The sequence below is a fragment of the Chaetodon auriga genome, chromosome 8 (genome assembly GCF_051107435.1).
Source record: "Chaetodon auriga isolate fChaAug3 chromosome 8, fChaAug3.hap1, whole genome shotgun sequence".
Lineage (NCBI taxonomy): Eukaryota > Metazoa > Chordata > Actinopteri > Chaetodontiformes > Chaetodontidae > Chaetodon > Chaetodon auriga.
This window is the reverse complement of record NC_135081.1, coordinates 28,171,984-28,187,261: the sequence shown is the minus strand read 5'-3', so window position 1 is coordinate 28,187,261 and position 15,278 is coordinate 28,171,984. Positions and strand designations below refer to the sequence as shown.

The window sequence follows — 15,278 nt, the reverse complement described above, 5'->3', positions numbered from 1 at the left end:
GGTTAAAGGAGCACCAGCAGCCCAGAACCAGAGACTGGATGAAAACCTGATCTGTTGTGTTCTTTGATCCTCAGTGGGGGTAAACGTCGTTTGTCCTGAGGGTGGCGCCAGAGTAGTCTTGCTGCTGCCCAAATCAGAGGGTTTGTCCTCTGTATGGTGGCCTTTTCAGGACATTTCTGACCAGCTTGACAAAGTCAGCTCTACAGGCGTTTTTACAGGAATCTCTTCTCCATGCAGGACATGCGAGGCAGCAGCTGGACGTCAGCGGGCCGACGTCGAGGACAGAACCTTCAGCCTTTTATAACGCTAACGTTAGCACATTAACAATAAATTCACTGCAAAGGTCACAAAGTACATTTACTCAAGATCTGTACTTAAACACAAATTACTTCAAACTTCTACTCAGAGGCAAACACTGTTCTTTATACTTCACCACATTTTCACACCTGAAGATTTTTATTCACAGATTTTACTTTGAAAACAAATTAAGTTTGTAAGACATGATGCATTTTCACTGCAGACAATCTGAGTCATTTCACACCTGCTGTGTGAATATTCCAACCTGCAACAAGACTTCTGGACTTGTTTGAAGAAAACTAGGTTTGCAGGCTTGTCTTAATCCAGCAGACTCATCCAGATACTTGACTGTGACACAAAGTGAAGCAGCGACAGACGTCTGGATGAAAACACTGACGACAGAACAATGAACTGAAAATCTGCTCATTTTTCACAGAAGGAGTGTGGACACAGTTTAAGAGTGAAACAAATAAAACCTCTTTAATTCACTTTTTTTTTTTAGCTCAAAACATTCAGCACTCACACACACAACCTGTTTCTGCTGTAGATCCACATTTCAGCAGACCAAAGCAGGAAGTTTGTGTCTCAGACGACTGTTGGTGAAGACAGAGGGGCCGTTTGGATTTTAGAAAACTTTGCTTTTTTCAAGTCTCAAGCACCATCAGGGAGTTTCCACATCAGTCCTGCTCGTTAGTGCGTTAACTCATTTCCATGAAGTTAGTTTTGACCAAAAAAAAAAAAAAAAAAAAAACGTTTACAGAACATGGACTGGTGGATCGTCTCGTGCAGCAAGTTTCCCGTCTCTTCAGGCTGATTGTTAAAGAAAAGAGATCAATGTCAACAAACAGCAAACAAACGTGATTGAAGCGTCCACTGAGTGAAGCGTTCACAGTGTTTTCTGTCTTTATGTCCCCACAGTTTGGACAAAACTAAATCAACTCTGTCCTTTAACTTGTTCTCTGGACCGTCCAGTCTGACGGCTGTGTCCCCTCCCTCTGCCTCCTCCTCCTCCTCCTCCTCCTCCTTTCTTCTTCTTGTGTCCTGGCCTCTGCCCGGTGAATCCTCCCCCCTCCTCCCTGTTGGCAGACTGAGCCCACAGGGTGTCATAGCGGCCCGGCGCCTGGTATCCAGGCTGGCTGCAGTCCAGCGGTTCGCTGGAGAGGAGGATCCAGATGGCGGGGACGTTCCTGCTGACCGTCAGGCTGTCGAGGCCGGCGGCGGGCTCCAGCGGCTCCCACACCTCCTCCACTGTACTGAACAGCAGCCTGGTGAGCTGGTGGAGTCCCTTCACACGGCGCTTCACAATCTCAGCACACGTTATGGCTTTAGACACGCCCTTTCCGGTGGCCGTGAACACGATCTGTTTGCAGAGGAGCTGACCCCGTGCCTCCTGCCGAGCCTCCACAGCCAAGCCTCCTTCCTCAGGTGTGGGTCGACCCTCGTCCTCGGCCGCTCGGGGTTTGCCCTCAATGCGGCTCAGGGCATAACGCAGCAGGTTGCGGATCTTGCTGCCATCTTTGACGCGGACCTCCGGCGTGTCAGGGGGGAGGCCGGGGAAAGGGCAGACGGACGGCTGCTCCATTGTCCGAGCCTTACTGTAGTTCTCCATCTGCACACAGAGATATACAAAGACTTCAGATGGTTTGATGACATGATTTCAGGTGTCCTCATGGTGGAGGTCTACAAACAGAGTACAGCAGCTGCACACAGTCAGCGTCTGCCAGCATACAAGTTAGCAAACAAGAATCGGGAGGGATGTGGAGACACTGGGCTCTGGAAGATGGAATCAGCAGATTTGGATGTGAGAACTGGTTTGGCTGATGGACAGACTTCCAGAGAAATTCAGTGGAACTGTTATCCACCCCTCTGCTGATTTCCTTGGAATAATGTTGAAATGGGCTGCATCTGTGAAAGCGTTTGTTGCCAGCAGTGTTCTAAAGAATGGAATGTAATCACCAGTTATCCACATTCTTGCTCCAAGAGTTACTTTAAGAACCTGTTACCTGTAACACCTGCATCACTTCACTGCAGAGCTCGTGTAGACATTACAGATGCTGTTCTGAAAAATTAGGTAAAGACCTCTACACATTACAAAGCCACATTGATTTAGAATATCTGAATCTGCAGGAACGTTAACGAATGTTAGTGTCTTCCTATTTGTCGGCATAGAAACATTTCAGTTCCGTAGTGGAGGTCGTTTCTTACTTCCACGGTAATGCGTTTGGTGAAGGTTACTGTTCGTCAGCAAGCTGGTCAACTATAAAATTAGACTAAAACCATTAGTATTTGGTGTACTGAATGTATGCCGAACAAAGAAAGGCGTCGTAATGATAGACAAACGAGGCTAAAACTTTTCTGCCATGACTGCAGGTTTGTGCAGTAACAAAGAAAACTTTTAAACTACAGTGTTTTAAACGGAGATCGGTGGACTAACGTTTCTGAATGTTACCGGTTTTCTGAGGCGCGACAACCGTCAGACCGATTAATGAGAGTAAAACTAAACTTTTCTTGGCACAGACAATGACCTGTTCCAACAGAGTCTTCTAGTAGTTCAGCTAATGTTAAATAAAATGATAGAAAACTGAACCGACTGTGCTATTAGCAATGTTAGCAAGTGCAGCTAAGCTGAAGGCTAACAGTCTTAGCTTGTGTTCTCGGAAATGTTCTCGACGCAGAAACACCAGAGTCGGTATAAAACTGTACTTTCCTTGTTATTGTATTGACTGAAGTACATGAATTATAAGTTTATAATCTTACCAGATTAGATTTTTGAGCGACTGATGCATCCACATGTTTACTTCACCTGCGACACTTTACGTTACCGTAAATCGACGAGACCTGTCGCAAACTGACAGGCTTTTCAGTTCTTCTGACATGAAGTTGTAGTTCATTCAGTTTTAACTGAATTTGGAACACCTGAGTGGAACGACCTTCTGAAGATATACGGTTCTTTTACGTCACGCTGTTTTTAATTGGTTTGTATGTAGTATTATTTCACTATTTGTCAACGAAAACACACCGAAGTTTTCGCGAGATACTTAATGCGTTAATCTACGGCAAGCTAGACAGGCACGCTGAACCTCAGACATCAGTGACCCTGAACTAATTCTGAGCCATCTGTCCATTGGTCCACTTTGAACAGGTACGTGCCTTTAGTTCCCATTGTGGAAGGTGGGGGGTCCTACCACTACTAACCTGCTCAGGATCCTCTCATTTCTTTGTCCTTTTCGTCCTTTTTGTGTAGCCTGTAAAAATAAAATATTTGAATTATAGTTAAATGTCTTCAGTTATTTCCAGGAGGATAAATTTACCTCCTCTTGCTCCACTGCTGCCATTATAGGTAGACTTAAACGCATACTGCATCATTTGTCAACAATCAGTATATTGTTTGGTATTTTGAAGGATGTCCAGATGGTCCATGTCTCACAGAACTCCTCATACAGTAGAGAGGGATGTGAGGACAGTCAGCAGCTAATGAGTGAAGACAATATGACGTTAATGAACGATGTTTTACAGGTTGTGCATGAATGACAGACAGTGAAAGATCTTAATATGGACTATTGCACGTGAAATCCACCTCTGTTCCCCTGGATGCTGAAATCCAATAAAAATGTACACCATAAATGCATAAGTGCTAAATTTTAGTGACCATTAAAGTGGTAATCAGATAGTCTCAACATATGAAGTGAGCCACAAAGCAGACTGCTGACGAAGGAACTGGATTGGGTTTCATATCCATCAAAAAAATGCCTGGATCACCATTAATCCCAGCTCGCTCAAGAAATCCCTAAAATCAACCGTGGAAGTTCCTAAACCCTTGCACTGAACTTTTTACTAACCCAGTTCAACCCAGAGACTTTCTTTAAAATGCAGCGTGTCATTTCTTCATGCCTCATCACACTGTGTCTCCTCTGAAACGGTAAACCTACAGTCTGCTGCTCTGTTCGTCGCCTGCAGGGGTCGGCGCTCTGCTGACGGTGCAGGAGGCCGCTCATGATGCTGTCCGGCTGCAGACGCTGGAGTCCGGCTGAGGATTCGACTGTGAGCTTCCTCTAAGCGTGTCGAGCGTTGGCAGTTAGTGAAACAGCCTCCAGGCCCGCCTGCATCAACATGTCAGTTTGTATGGTGTGTTGGCTGGCAGGGACAGAATCACCTGGGACACGATGAGGGACACGGGGACAGGTGGGGGTGGGGGGGTGGAAACAGTTACTGCGGGGCAGGAGGGAGTGGCTGGATATGCAACGACATGAGAGTCAGCGGCAGGCAGGGAAAAGCAGAGAGCTGTCCTCCCAGCTTTTCACGGAGAGGTGTGTCCCAGCTGCGTCAACACCGCCAAGGGAGCTTAAGACATGTTGAGACGGAACGCTGCTCATTGGCCAACAAAGCTGCTGAAGGCCTCAATCCACTGAGAAGATAAAGACCAATGAGAAGCAGAGTCACTGCACGTCGTGTGTCACACATCAGGCCACAGCCGTCAGACCGTCGTCCCGCAGGGAGGCCATGAGAGGAGCCACTGGTCGTCATGTGGTGTTCATGTCCTTTCACCTGCTTGACCTCGACTCATTACGCCCAGAAAGATCAGATCTTCACCTGAAATGCTTCTCAAACATGAAGCTTTAGATTCATTATCCACCAGAGGTCTGCAGAGTGGAGCTGGAGGACGCGATGTAGGCGCTGCTGCCCCCGGATGGATGTTGACTTCTGAGCACAAATGAATCAGGCCCCTCGACTCCAACAGAAGCTGAGTGTGTCCACGTTACCGTCACAGTCTTTGTTCCAAATCAAATGTCCACACAAATGTCCACACACACACAGTGCACTGTGTGTGTACAGAGTACAGCAGCTGCACACAGTCAGCGTCTGCCAGCATACAAGTTAGCAAACAAGAATCGGGAGGGATGTGGAGACACTGGGCTCTGGAAGATGGAATCAGCAGATTTGGATGTGAGAACTGGTTTGGCTGATGGACAGACTTCCAGAGAAATTCAGTGGAACTGTTATCCACCCCTCTGCTGATTTCCTTGGAATAATGTTGAAATGGGCTGCATCTGTGAAAGCGTTTGTTGCCAGCAGTGTTCTAAAGAATGGAATGTAATCACCAGTTATCCACATTCTTGCTCCAAGAGTTACTTTAAGAACCATTAAAGCTCTAACTAGCTGTTTACGGCCCTTTGGCACATCCAGGCTGCCATTCTTAAACATGAGGCGACAACACAGATTCTGTGGTTATAATGAACATGAAGACTGATTCCAGAGCAGGTGGGAAACATGCGAAACATCAGTAAACAGGAAGTGATCACCTGATCTGATCCTCTCTGACACAAACTGACCTGAGAGCAGCTCAGAGTCAGTGTATTTAATGTTCTTCCTCATCAGCTTCATTGATTTCTGTAAATATCTCTTATTGTGAATCTGATGCAGCAACACGTTTCACAGACTGAAAGATGTGGAACGCTCCAAAAACACCTGTTTGGAACATTCCACAGGTAAACAGGCTGATTGGTGACAGGTGAGAGGATCATGATTGGGTATGAAAGGGGCATCCTGGAAAGACTCAGTCGTTCACAGAGGATGGAGCGAGTTCACCTTTGATCCAGTGTCAGAATGAAAATATTGATATCTCATATCGTCTTTCAGCTGTGATCATGTCTGAGGAGAAACGTGACCATGAATGACTAAAATACTTTGTCATGTTCTGTGTTGCTCAGCAGTGTCGGCGTGAATCAGGGAGCTGTGGGAGCTGTGGTTCCAGTCAGAGGTCGGCAGAGCTGGAGGGGCGGGGACGGGAGGAAGGACTCGGGTCAGACAGCTGGATGTCATCGACACTTTGACCGGAGGGGGCGGACAGACGGACATAGTTCACTGTCAGGAGATAACCTCAGCGTAGCCCACACACACACACACACACACACACACACACACACACACACAGATGAATCTAATGGTTTGGTTTAGGCCGGGGGGGCAGAGTCAGAGTCATGGGAAACTGTAGAATCCGTTCCAGATCACAAAAAAGAAAACGTTAAACTGATGATGAAGTCAGTGTGAACAGAGATAACAGTGGCCACTTTATTAGACACCGTCTGTGTTAAAGGAAGACTCTGACCATGTTCCATATTTTCCTTCTTGCCAATAATTTCCATGTTCAGACTCAAGCAGTGGATGCTAACTGCTGACCACTAACAGTTCAGAGTGGATCACAGCTGATTGATCTTCTTCCTCTGAGCTCCATTAAAACACAATGAGTTTGTTTTTCTCTCTCTGTTGGATGTTGTTTCCACTCTTCACTGCACCTGACGCTCAACAGAAGCATCCTTCAGGATATTTCTGACTTTCTTCAGATCAGGTGCTAATTTTTTATTTGATTTTTGTTTTTTTTGCAGCAGCTGGACAAATACTACTGAAATGCAGACACACTTCATCCGGATTTAATACAATTTCCATAGCAATAAACTGTCATTTCTTTTGTAATCTACATTTCAGACAACAGCAGCAGAACTGAGCAGCACCGTCTCAAGACCACGAGGTGGCGCCAGATCATGTTGAGGGCTGAGAACTGCAGACAGACTCCACTGTGAGGACATCAGCTCTGAGTGGGACAAGCAGTATTACTGTGGAGAAATGACACGATGCAGTAACGTCCAGTGTGACTCACAACATTTACTTCACAATCTGTCTCAGGGAATTTGACGAGACGAGAGATTTTATATAAAAAAATGAGCCTCACTTCAACCAGCTGTGATATTGAAACACTGCTCATGTGTCCGTGCATCAGTGATACCGTTCAGATTATAGTGAGTGGTATTACTGTTTATTTTAAAGATTTGTACTTCTTCAACCACAGGTGGTATCTCACAAATCAATCCATTCATACCGTAACAGTGGAGGATTTAACTGGCAGGTTTTTATCTTCTGTTTCGCTTTGTCACTCGTAAACGTGGACGTCATGATGACTCTCTCATACAAACATTTTCTACCCTTCAGGAACTACAGCAAAGTACAGTTACTGCACACTGAGGAGCAGCTGAACATCGACATCGACACCAAACTGAATTAGTGTCTTTAGTTGTGGTAGAAATAATCCACCATGAAATCACTAATTTCAGAGTTTGTGCTGAGCTTCACGTCTCATTTGAAGAGAAGGAGAACTGATGGTGTTAAATGCTATTTTTGTACTGGATGTATGAAAGTAATTGAAATTGTCTTAGAAGAAGAATCGGGGGGACATTCCCCTTCATTGTCACACACATGCACGGAACACTGCACACAAGGTGAAATTTGTCCTCCGCATTTCACCCATCCTGGTCGTCCCTCCTCCGCGGCAGACCAGGAGCGGTGGGCAGCCAGACCGGCGCCCGGGGACCCATCTCGCCGTCACCATTGGTCAGGTGGTGATCTCTGAGTTGAGTGAGTTAGAATCAGCTTTCTTGGCCAAGAAAATGTCAAATCACTGTAATCACTGTAAGTCAGAATCAGAATCAGAATCAGATGCCTTTATTAGTCTCCCGAAGGAGAAATTCCATTTCAGTTACATCCCGTCCAAGAAACACAACAAAAGACAGTGACACAACAGGGGAGGACAGGAGCGGGAGAACTGTGGGTCGCACACATGGAGAGCGCCCCGTTTACTTAGATGTGAAAGAGGAAAAGCAAGAGGGAAGAAGAGGGTAAAAAAAAAAGCAACTCCCAAACTAAGCTCCTGTGGGGGGGGGGGGGGGGGGGGGGGGGCACAGTGTGGGATTAGGAAAAAAACACCTCGGCACATAAGCAACATAGTAAGACATTACAACAAAATCTCAAGGACTTGCACATGTGGGAAGGGTGGGGGGAGTTGGGGAGGGTAGGTGTCGCAGCACAGACACTGGGGGCGCGTGCACGCAGCCACATTTAAGTGCCTCGCAACTGCGACGGGGGGGGGGGGGGAGCCACGAAGACGTTGAGTTGGAGGGTGTGTGCGTATGTGTAAGCCCGTGTACTTCATTGCCACTCAGTCCAACCCATTGTCTCTGCCGTCTGATAACTGATGACGAAAACACAGCCGTAGCCGTGGAGACGACCTCGGAGAGTCCTGATCCAGAAACAAAGTTCACAGGAGTAGGGGGGTGATGGGGGAGGAGATGGGGCCGGAGCATCTTGTCTGCATAACATCCAGGAGAGTGGAGAGACACCGGCCTTGGGAAGGCCAGCTATCTCAGGGAGCCAATGAAGATAACAATTGTTTTGGGGCAGGCCGACACTGCAAATTTTCCATCTGCCTTTGAGTCTCTCTGCTGACATTGCGTAAAAGAAGTCTGAACACACTGAAGTAGAAGGGTTACATTTCTAAATCGATGCCTTATTAGCTGGAAAACACAGAGCACAGCATGAAGCTTTCCACTACTCGAAGTTCAATATAAACTGATGACAATACCATAAAGACTGAATATTTTCAGGTTTTCTCTGATGGTCTCTCTGGGCGTTCTCCAAAAAAAGGCAGTTTATTTATCAATATATATTTATATTCATGACATCTAAATTTTGGCCATCTGTATACATATTTAAGGTATCTGTACTTATATTTGGGCTGTATGTCTTTATATTGAAGCCATGTACCATATTTATCACCTCAAACTGTGTGTAAGATCTCTATTAGCGCTGAAATCCTGGATTTGAGAAGCTGGAGCTCGAAATAATCCACTGAAGCGGTAGAACTGCGTGTTCAGAATTTCATTGGCTAGTCAAAGCGTCAGTCATCTCCAAACCTGATTACCATTGGCTTAATGTTCAAACAGAGTAAGAGAAGGAGGTCCTTCTGTTCAACTCAGACTGTTATTGGTCGCTCTGGTTGCTAGGCTTCATCAAGTTGGGTTTCATGTTCAAACCTGAGCCTAACTGGAGAAAAGATGGCGCCGGTCTGTTGAGGAAATTATGCTTCCGGAAGTTGTAACGCGGGAAACACACACAAAAAAAAAAAAACGAACAGAAGACGAGCTCATCGCCTGCTAATTTGAAAAGAGAAAACGTCTTTCTGTGGATTATTTTCATGTTGTGGACTAAATATTTTCACTGCAGTGGATCTTCTGGACCTTTGTGGATGTTTCAGACCGTTTTTGTCGGAGTTTAATTGATCTGTGGATCAATGAGAGACGTCAGCGGTGAGTTTCCTCAATGTCGCGTCAGTTTTAAAAACGGCTGTTTGTCTGCGGTCGGCGTCTGTTGAGCCTCCTGTTGATTGTAAATGCTTTCACGCTGGTTTTTGGCTGCTGGAACAAAAAGGAGTCTCATTATTTTTGAGCAAATGATTCCTCCTGACAGTGTTGAGGACAGTGAAACACCTGAAACTTCATGTAAGGAAATGACATAGTTTGAAATTTGCTGACTGAAAATAAAATGTGAGTAAATCACAGAATGAAATCAGTTTCAGACTTTGTTCTTTGTGCCTCTTTGATTTCCAGTCCGTTTGAAGTCCATGGGAAAAAGGTGGTGGCCTCCGGTCCAAAACCGTTCCAGGACAGTCCACCTGCAGACCTGAGGGTCCCAGCTCCATCAGCCAATGGGAGGCCAGCGAGGCTCCCAGCAGGCAGGTAGGTCTCTTTCACTCACTGTCTTTTTTCCTTCATCGAGGAGGAAAGGATCCAAAAAGTCTGCTGACAAACAATATTGCCACGCTAAGTGCAGCAAAAGCTGCGTTGTGTGTTTTCTTGTTAATGCTCCATCATTTTTATCCCTCAGGGCAAAGAGAGGAATAAAAATGAGGCTGTTAAGCTTTTATTGAGAAGAACTGAACTCCACTCACACAGAGAGCTGCACATGCTGCCAGCAAGGCCCAAGAGTTGGCAGGAAATGGACATTTTTTTAATACCACATCAGTTTAGCTGTTACAGGGAGACAGTCCAGTCAGACAGTGTGGAATGACCTTCAGCCACTTAAAAGTTACAAGCAACCAGCAGTAAACCAGCGCATAGCCATAGCCCAGATGGGTAGTTAGGTTTCTGAGGAGATTTACAGTCTGCAGTCACAGTATAAATCCAGTTTAAGAGTGTAAAGTGCTGCTAGCGTCCCCAAGAGGCCGCAGGGTTCATTACAGCCATGATAAGTGCTGCACATTTTCCTTTTTCCTAAAGCTGAAAATGCAAAGTTTGTCCTGAAGGTGGCACTAGAGGAAAGATCATGGGTACATTAGAATTGAAGGTTCATCCTGTGGAGAGCAGGAACGACAGCAGGACGTCCATTCTGTCCAAAAACAAAGTTAAATAGTCCATGAACGTGTTAGAATAAAGCACAACAGACACCTGCGTTACGGGCAGAGTCCCTCGGCATCGGTAACGTCTCAGAAAACGACGTTTAGCACGTTAATCTTACAGCTCCAGTCGTTACTCGCTGTGACCACAGATCATCTTGGCAGGACAGAAAAACATGAACCCACAGGAGACAAGCTGAACAGCTGCAGCCTGAACTGATGAGACCTGATCCTGGACAGTTTGGACCACATCTGATCTTGTTGTCTAATAGAGACATCAGGCCTGGGTTGGACTCGCTGCTTCTTGTGGTTAGTTATATTTTAAGATCATGTTGCTGACTGAGAGTGATGTAGTTTGAAGTTGTCTCAGGTCCATCAGAGTCTTCTTGTCTCCATCTGTCTGTGCTGTGTCCTCCTTCTTGTTCCCGCCGTTGAAATGAAGACACAGAACATCATTAACTCAGAGCTGCAACAATCAATCAATCAATGTCAGCTTTAAACAGCAACACAAGCCTTTCTGCTTCCAGCTCCTTAATTGTGAGGATTTGCTTCTTTGTCACAGACGTCAGTGAACTGAATGTGTTTTGGGTTTTTGGACTGATGGAAAGGTCGTCTCGGGCCGTGGGAAGTTTTCTTTCTTTATAGAGAGAATGATTCATCGATTGTTCCATACCTCTCGTGCAGCGCTGTGCTTTCTTCCAACAGTGAGGGCTGTAGATATGCGTGCGTGTTGGTGGACATGGCAGTTATGTGTGGGGTCCTTCAGTAATCCTAAAGCCCGTCGTCTTACTGTAATCTGCTCCGTGGTGGTGGTTGCGGTTCGGGTTGTCCTGGAAGGCGAGTCAGACTCTGATAAGACGCAGCCAGCTGGACCAAAGCCTCTGCAGAGACGATCCACTCTGTACTCAGACGTGTTTCAAAGCTCTGAGTGTTTTCTGCTGTATACACACAGCTGAGAGCCTGCCCCCCCCCTCGCCGTGGGCCTGTGGGTGCTCAGGGAGAGCTGGCAGACACTACACTGTCAAACAACACCAAGACATTTTTACAGTATGTGGACATGTGGAAGTGATCACAGTTTGTGTTGCTTTCCTGCCAGATTCTGAAAATAAGATGATGTGTTTTAGTGCACGTATGTTGTGATTTCAGCCTGTCAAGCATGATTTTCACATGATGTCACACTGTGAGATGTGTTTTATAGGCTGGATAAATGTTTGACCTTTAACCTTCATTTGCTGCACTCGGCCGGCAGACGCTCGAGTGGTTGGCTGCCATTGAAACAAACAGCCGACCCCCCCTTCAGAGGTGATTTTTCAGTTTCTGAGTGAAACTCAGGAGCTCTGAAACGTCCTCGCAGTCGTTAGTGAACAAAGTGTGTATTTCAGTGCTGAAAACAGCTGGAAGCCGTGGTCATAATCATGTTCCCTCTGCTGATATTTGTATTGTGTTCTGGTTCTTCAGCAGTTTCCACTGATCCACAGGCACAAAGACGAGCTGGATTAAAATCAAGTTATCAGTGTGTTTGATTTGACTGTGTTTCACTGTTGGACTTCATGTGACACAGAGCATCAGAGCTGATTCAGAACAGAGTTAAACTGCTGATCTCGCCTCATAATCAGATGAAAACCGTTGGCTCAGTCCGCTGGAGGTGGGACAGATGGATGAAAACTGTGGCAGTGTGTCCTTTCATTACGTGACATCAGAACATGGACTGTGACATCCAGTCTGTCTCTTATGACACTGATGCAAACTCATACAGAAGTGAATATTTCCACAAGTGAATCCTGCTGTTTGACTGTCAGCGCTGGTCTAACGCACCCAGAGATGTTAAAGGATGGATTCAGTACAAACGGTCGAGAAATTCATCACAGCGTTAAACTAAGTCCGTTATTTCCGCCCCTCCTCACAGATGATGAAGCCTTTTTTTGGCATATGACGGAGAGAAGCAGAAGAATTCAGGACGGAGCAGAGCGGGTGGTCTTTGGATGTCAGGACCTCCTGAAGTGGACAGTGAGCTGCTGTTTGCTGCTCCTGTGAGTCCTGATCCAGGATCTGTGGACTCTCTGGAGGCTTTCATGGTCCAGGCTCACAGTAAGTTACATGGAAGAATGAGTGTTTTGGCTGACGGAGCCCAGCAGGCTCAAACCACTGATTCATGCTCTCTAATGAAAGCACAAATAACTAGTTCATTCTCTCGACGTCCTGAAATGAATAAATCCAGCGAACAGATGAATATTTTGTGTCCTATTAAACAGAACAGGTGATGATCCACCTGTGAGGAGTGCTGACGCTGTTCAGCATGTGGACGTGTTGTTCATGCTTCAGAGTGATGAAGCAGAAACTCAAAGCAGAGTTTAAAGTCAAAGACAGAAAGTTTCCCTCATAACTCAAACTCTTTACATGTTTGAACATGAACTGTGTTTCGTGGCTGAACAGGGTCACAAAACGTCTCATTGTCCGAGCTGAAATCTTTAAATCTTCTGTTGTAGTGTAGTTTTGTGACTTGGCGGCCGCACACACTGATGTGACAACAACATGTTTTCACGTCTCTTTGGTTTTCCTCAGAACTTCTCAGCTTCCTCATTCTGTCCAACACAAATACTCCAGAAGAAACTCCACCAGGCAAAAGCAGTGTCTGCTGATGGAGGCCAGGATGAAACAGACCCCTCCCCCGACACACACACACACATACACACATATACACACAGACACGCCCACACACACACACACACACACACACACACACACACACACACATACACACATATACACACCGACACGCCCACACACACACACACACACACACACACATACATACACACATATACACACAGACACACCCACACACACACACACACACACATACATACACACATATACACACAGACACGCCCACACACACACACACACACACACACACACACACACACACACACACACACATACATACATACACACATATACACACCGACACGCCCACACACACACACACACACACACACACACACACACACACACACACACACATACATACACACATATACACACAGACACGCCCACACACACACACACACATACTCACACAGACACACAGACCCCCCCCCCCCCACACACACACACACACACATAGTCTGTTCCCAGACATCTGCTTTAAAGTTTATTTCCTAGAAAAAAAAGAAAGTGTTGGAGGCCAACAAGCAGCGTGAAGACGTTTACTCTGCTCGGTCCAGGCTTCAGCTTCAGCTTCAGTCGTACGTCACCTGTGACATCAGACATGAGCTTGAACAGGCTACACAAGATCACGTGATGTGAGAGTCCATTTGGCCAGACTTCAGGTGATCCACCACGGTGGACCAGCAGCGTCCTGCCAGGACCGCTGGCAGAAAAATCAATGAAAATCAACAATGGCAGCTCCTAAAGAGGTTAGCGTAGATGCTAATGTCAGTGATTCCCACATCCAGAGCGCGACAGAGACAGAAAGACATTCAAAGAGCTGTACGTGAGGACCAATGAAATAAAACATCAAGATATAAAAGATAAGATGAACCAGAAACACAGTGAAAGAGTTAATCATTAAAAAAAAGTGTTAATCAGAGCGCAGTGGGAGTTTTTGGTCTGTGTGCGGCCATTTTTTTCTGACGCGATGAGGTCACTTCTCACCAAAAACTGACCCTTGTGAACGTGTGAAAATCAACACCCTGACAGTCGAGAACGACAACCCGGTGAAATGTTCACGCACTGCGTGACCTCTGCTGCCCTCCAGTGGTTTACCTCCTCACCTTGACGCAGTGATGCACAGGTGGACCCCAGCACACTGTGACACCACTGTCAGGTGAAGCCTCTCAGCCAGGTGTGAAGTTACTCTGCAATTGATGAGGAATTAATGAACCCAGAGCTGCTGAGCTGACTGCGTTACTGTGACTGTAATGTGACTCATGAGCACAGCTGAGGGGGCGGGGGGGTGGCAGCCTGAGGCTGAGCTCAGACCTGGACAGTGTTAAACTCTGAGTCCTTATCTGCAGCAGGAACCAAGTCTGCAGCCTCACAGACACAACCAAGTATATCAGGAGCAGCTTCCTGTGCGGGGCCCCGATGGGCTCCAGCAGAGGCGCTTTTAGGCGGTTTCCTGGTCCAGGGCTGGGCTTCAAAGAGTTTTTAATCAGACACGTGTCAAAGTGCTCTTCTTGTTAAATGTGACAGATTTACACACAAACAAACCTGATTTGAGATAAAAGTTTTTTCTACCTAAAGACTGAACTAACGTTTCAAGAAGCAGATTTCTCCTTGTTACGAGGCAAACGCTCGTTCATCAGGTCATTCTCTGTGACTGGGAGCTGTGGCTCTGTGCTGCTGAGGATTAAGGAAGGGTTTGTTTCCTCCACCTCTGCAGCAGGGTGTGCAGTGGGAGGAGTGAAGGCGAGGAGGTGCTTCCTGCAGAGACAAGCCCGCACCTCCCTACATGGCTGTAGGACTCGTGTGTTTGGCGTGCAGAGGGCGCGGACGGCGAGCAGCAGATCTGTAAGTGACTCTTTCCGCCTGTGCATGAATGGAAAACAGCAGCAGTGCAGTTTCCTCTGGAGAAGGGACAGACAGTGAGGTGCATGAGGGCTGTGCAGTGTGTGCTCCTTACCTGGCTCACCTTTACTTCCGCACTCCGTTTTAAAGGCTGACATGCATCTAGTGGCTTCAGTTTAAAGCTGCTGGGGGGGGTTCTTTCATAGCTCAGTCTGGAGTCATTAATGACAGAAAAGATTCAGTTTAGGAT

General features: G+C 46.4%; 2 protein-coding genes across 2 annotated transcripts in view; one reads left to right on the top strand and one right to left on the bottom strand.

Moving 5' to 3' along the window:
• Positions 1 to 125: 125 nt before the first annotated feature.
• Positions 126 to 3,130, bottom strand: rpp25l (ribonuclease P/MRP 25 subunit-like). The gene is made up of 2 exons (XM_076738244.1): positions 3,055 to 3,130; positions 126 to 1,906 (listed from the first exon to the last, which is right to left on the bottom strand). The coding sequence occupies exon 2, from the start codon at positions 1,904 to 1,906 to the stop codon at positions 1,232 to 1,234; it is 675 nt and encodes a 224-aa protein (XP_076594359.1). The 5' UTR covers positions 3,055 to 3,130; the 3' UTR covers positions 126 to 1,231.
• Positions 3,131 to 9,730: 6,600 nt separating this feature from the next.
• Positions 9,731 to 15,278, top strand: part of col6a4a (collagen, type VI, alpha 4a) — a 56,176-nt gene continuing 50,628 nt past the window's right edge. Inside the window, exons 1-3 of the mRNA XM_076736628.1 lie at positions 9,731 to 9,860; positions 12,423 to 12,604; positions 14,907 to 15,031. The gene's annotated coding sequence lies outside the window, so the exon portion shown is untranslated. The remainder of the gene's footprint in view (positions 9,861 to 12,422; positions 12,605 to 14,906; positions 15,032 to 15,278) is intronic.

What these genes read in the sequence shown, in the direction of transcription:
- rpp25l (XM_076738244.1), bottom strand. Translation starts at nt 1,906, where the DNA reads ATGGAGAACTACAGTAAGGCTCGGACAATGGAGCAGCCGTCCGTCTGC.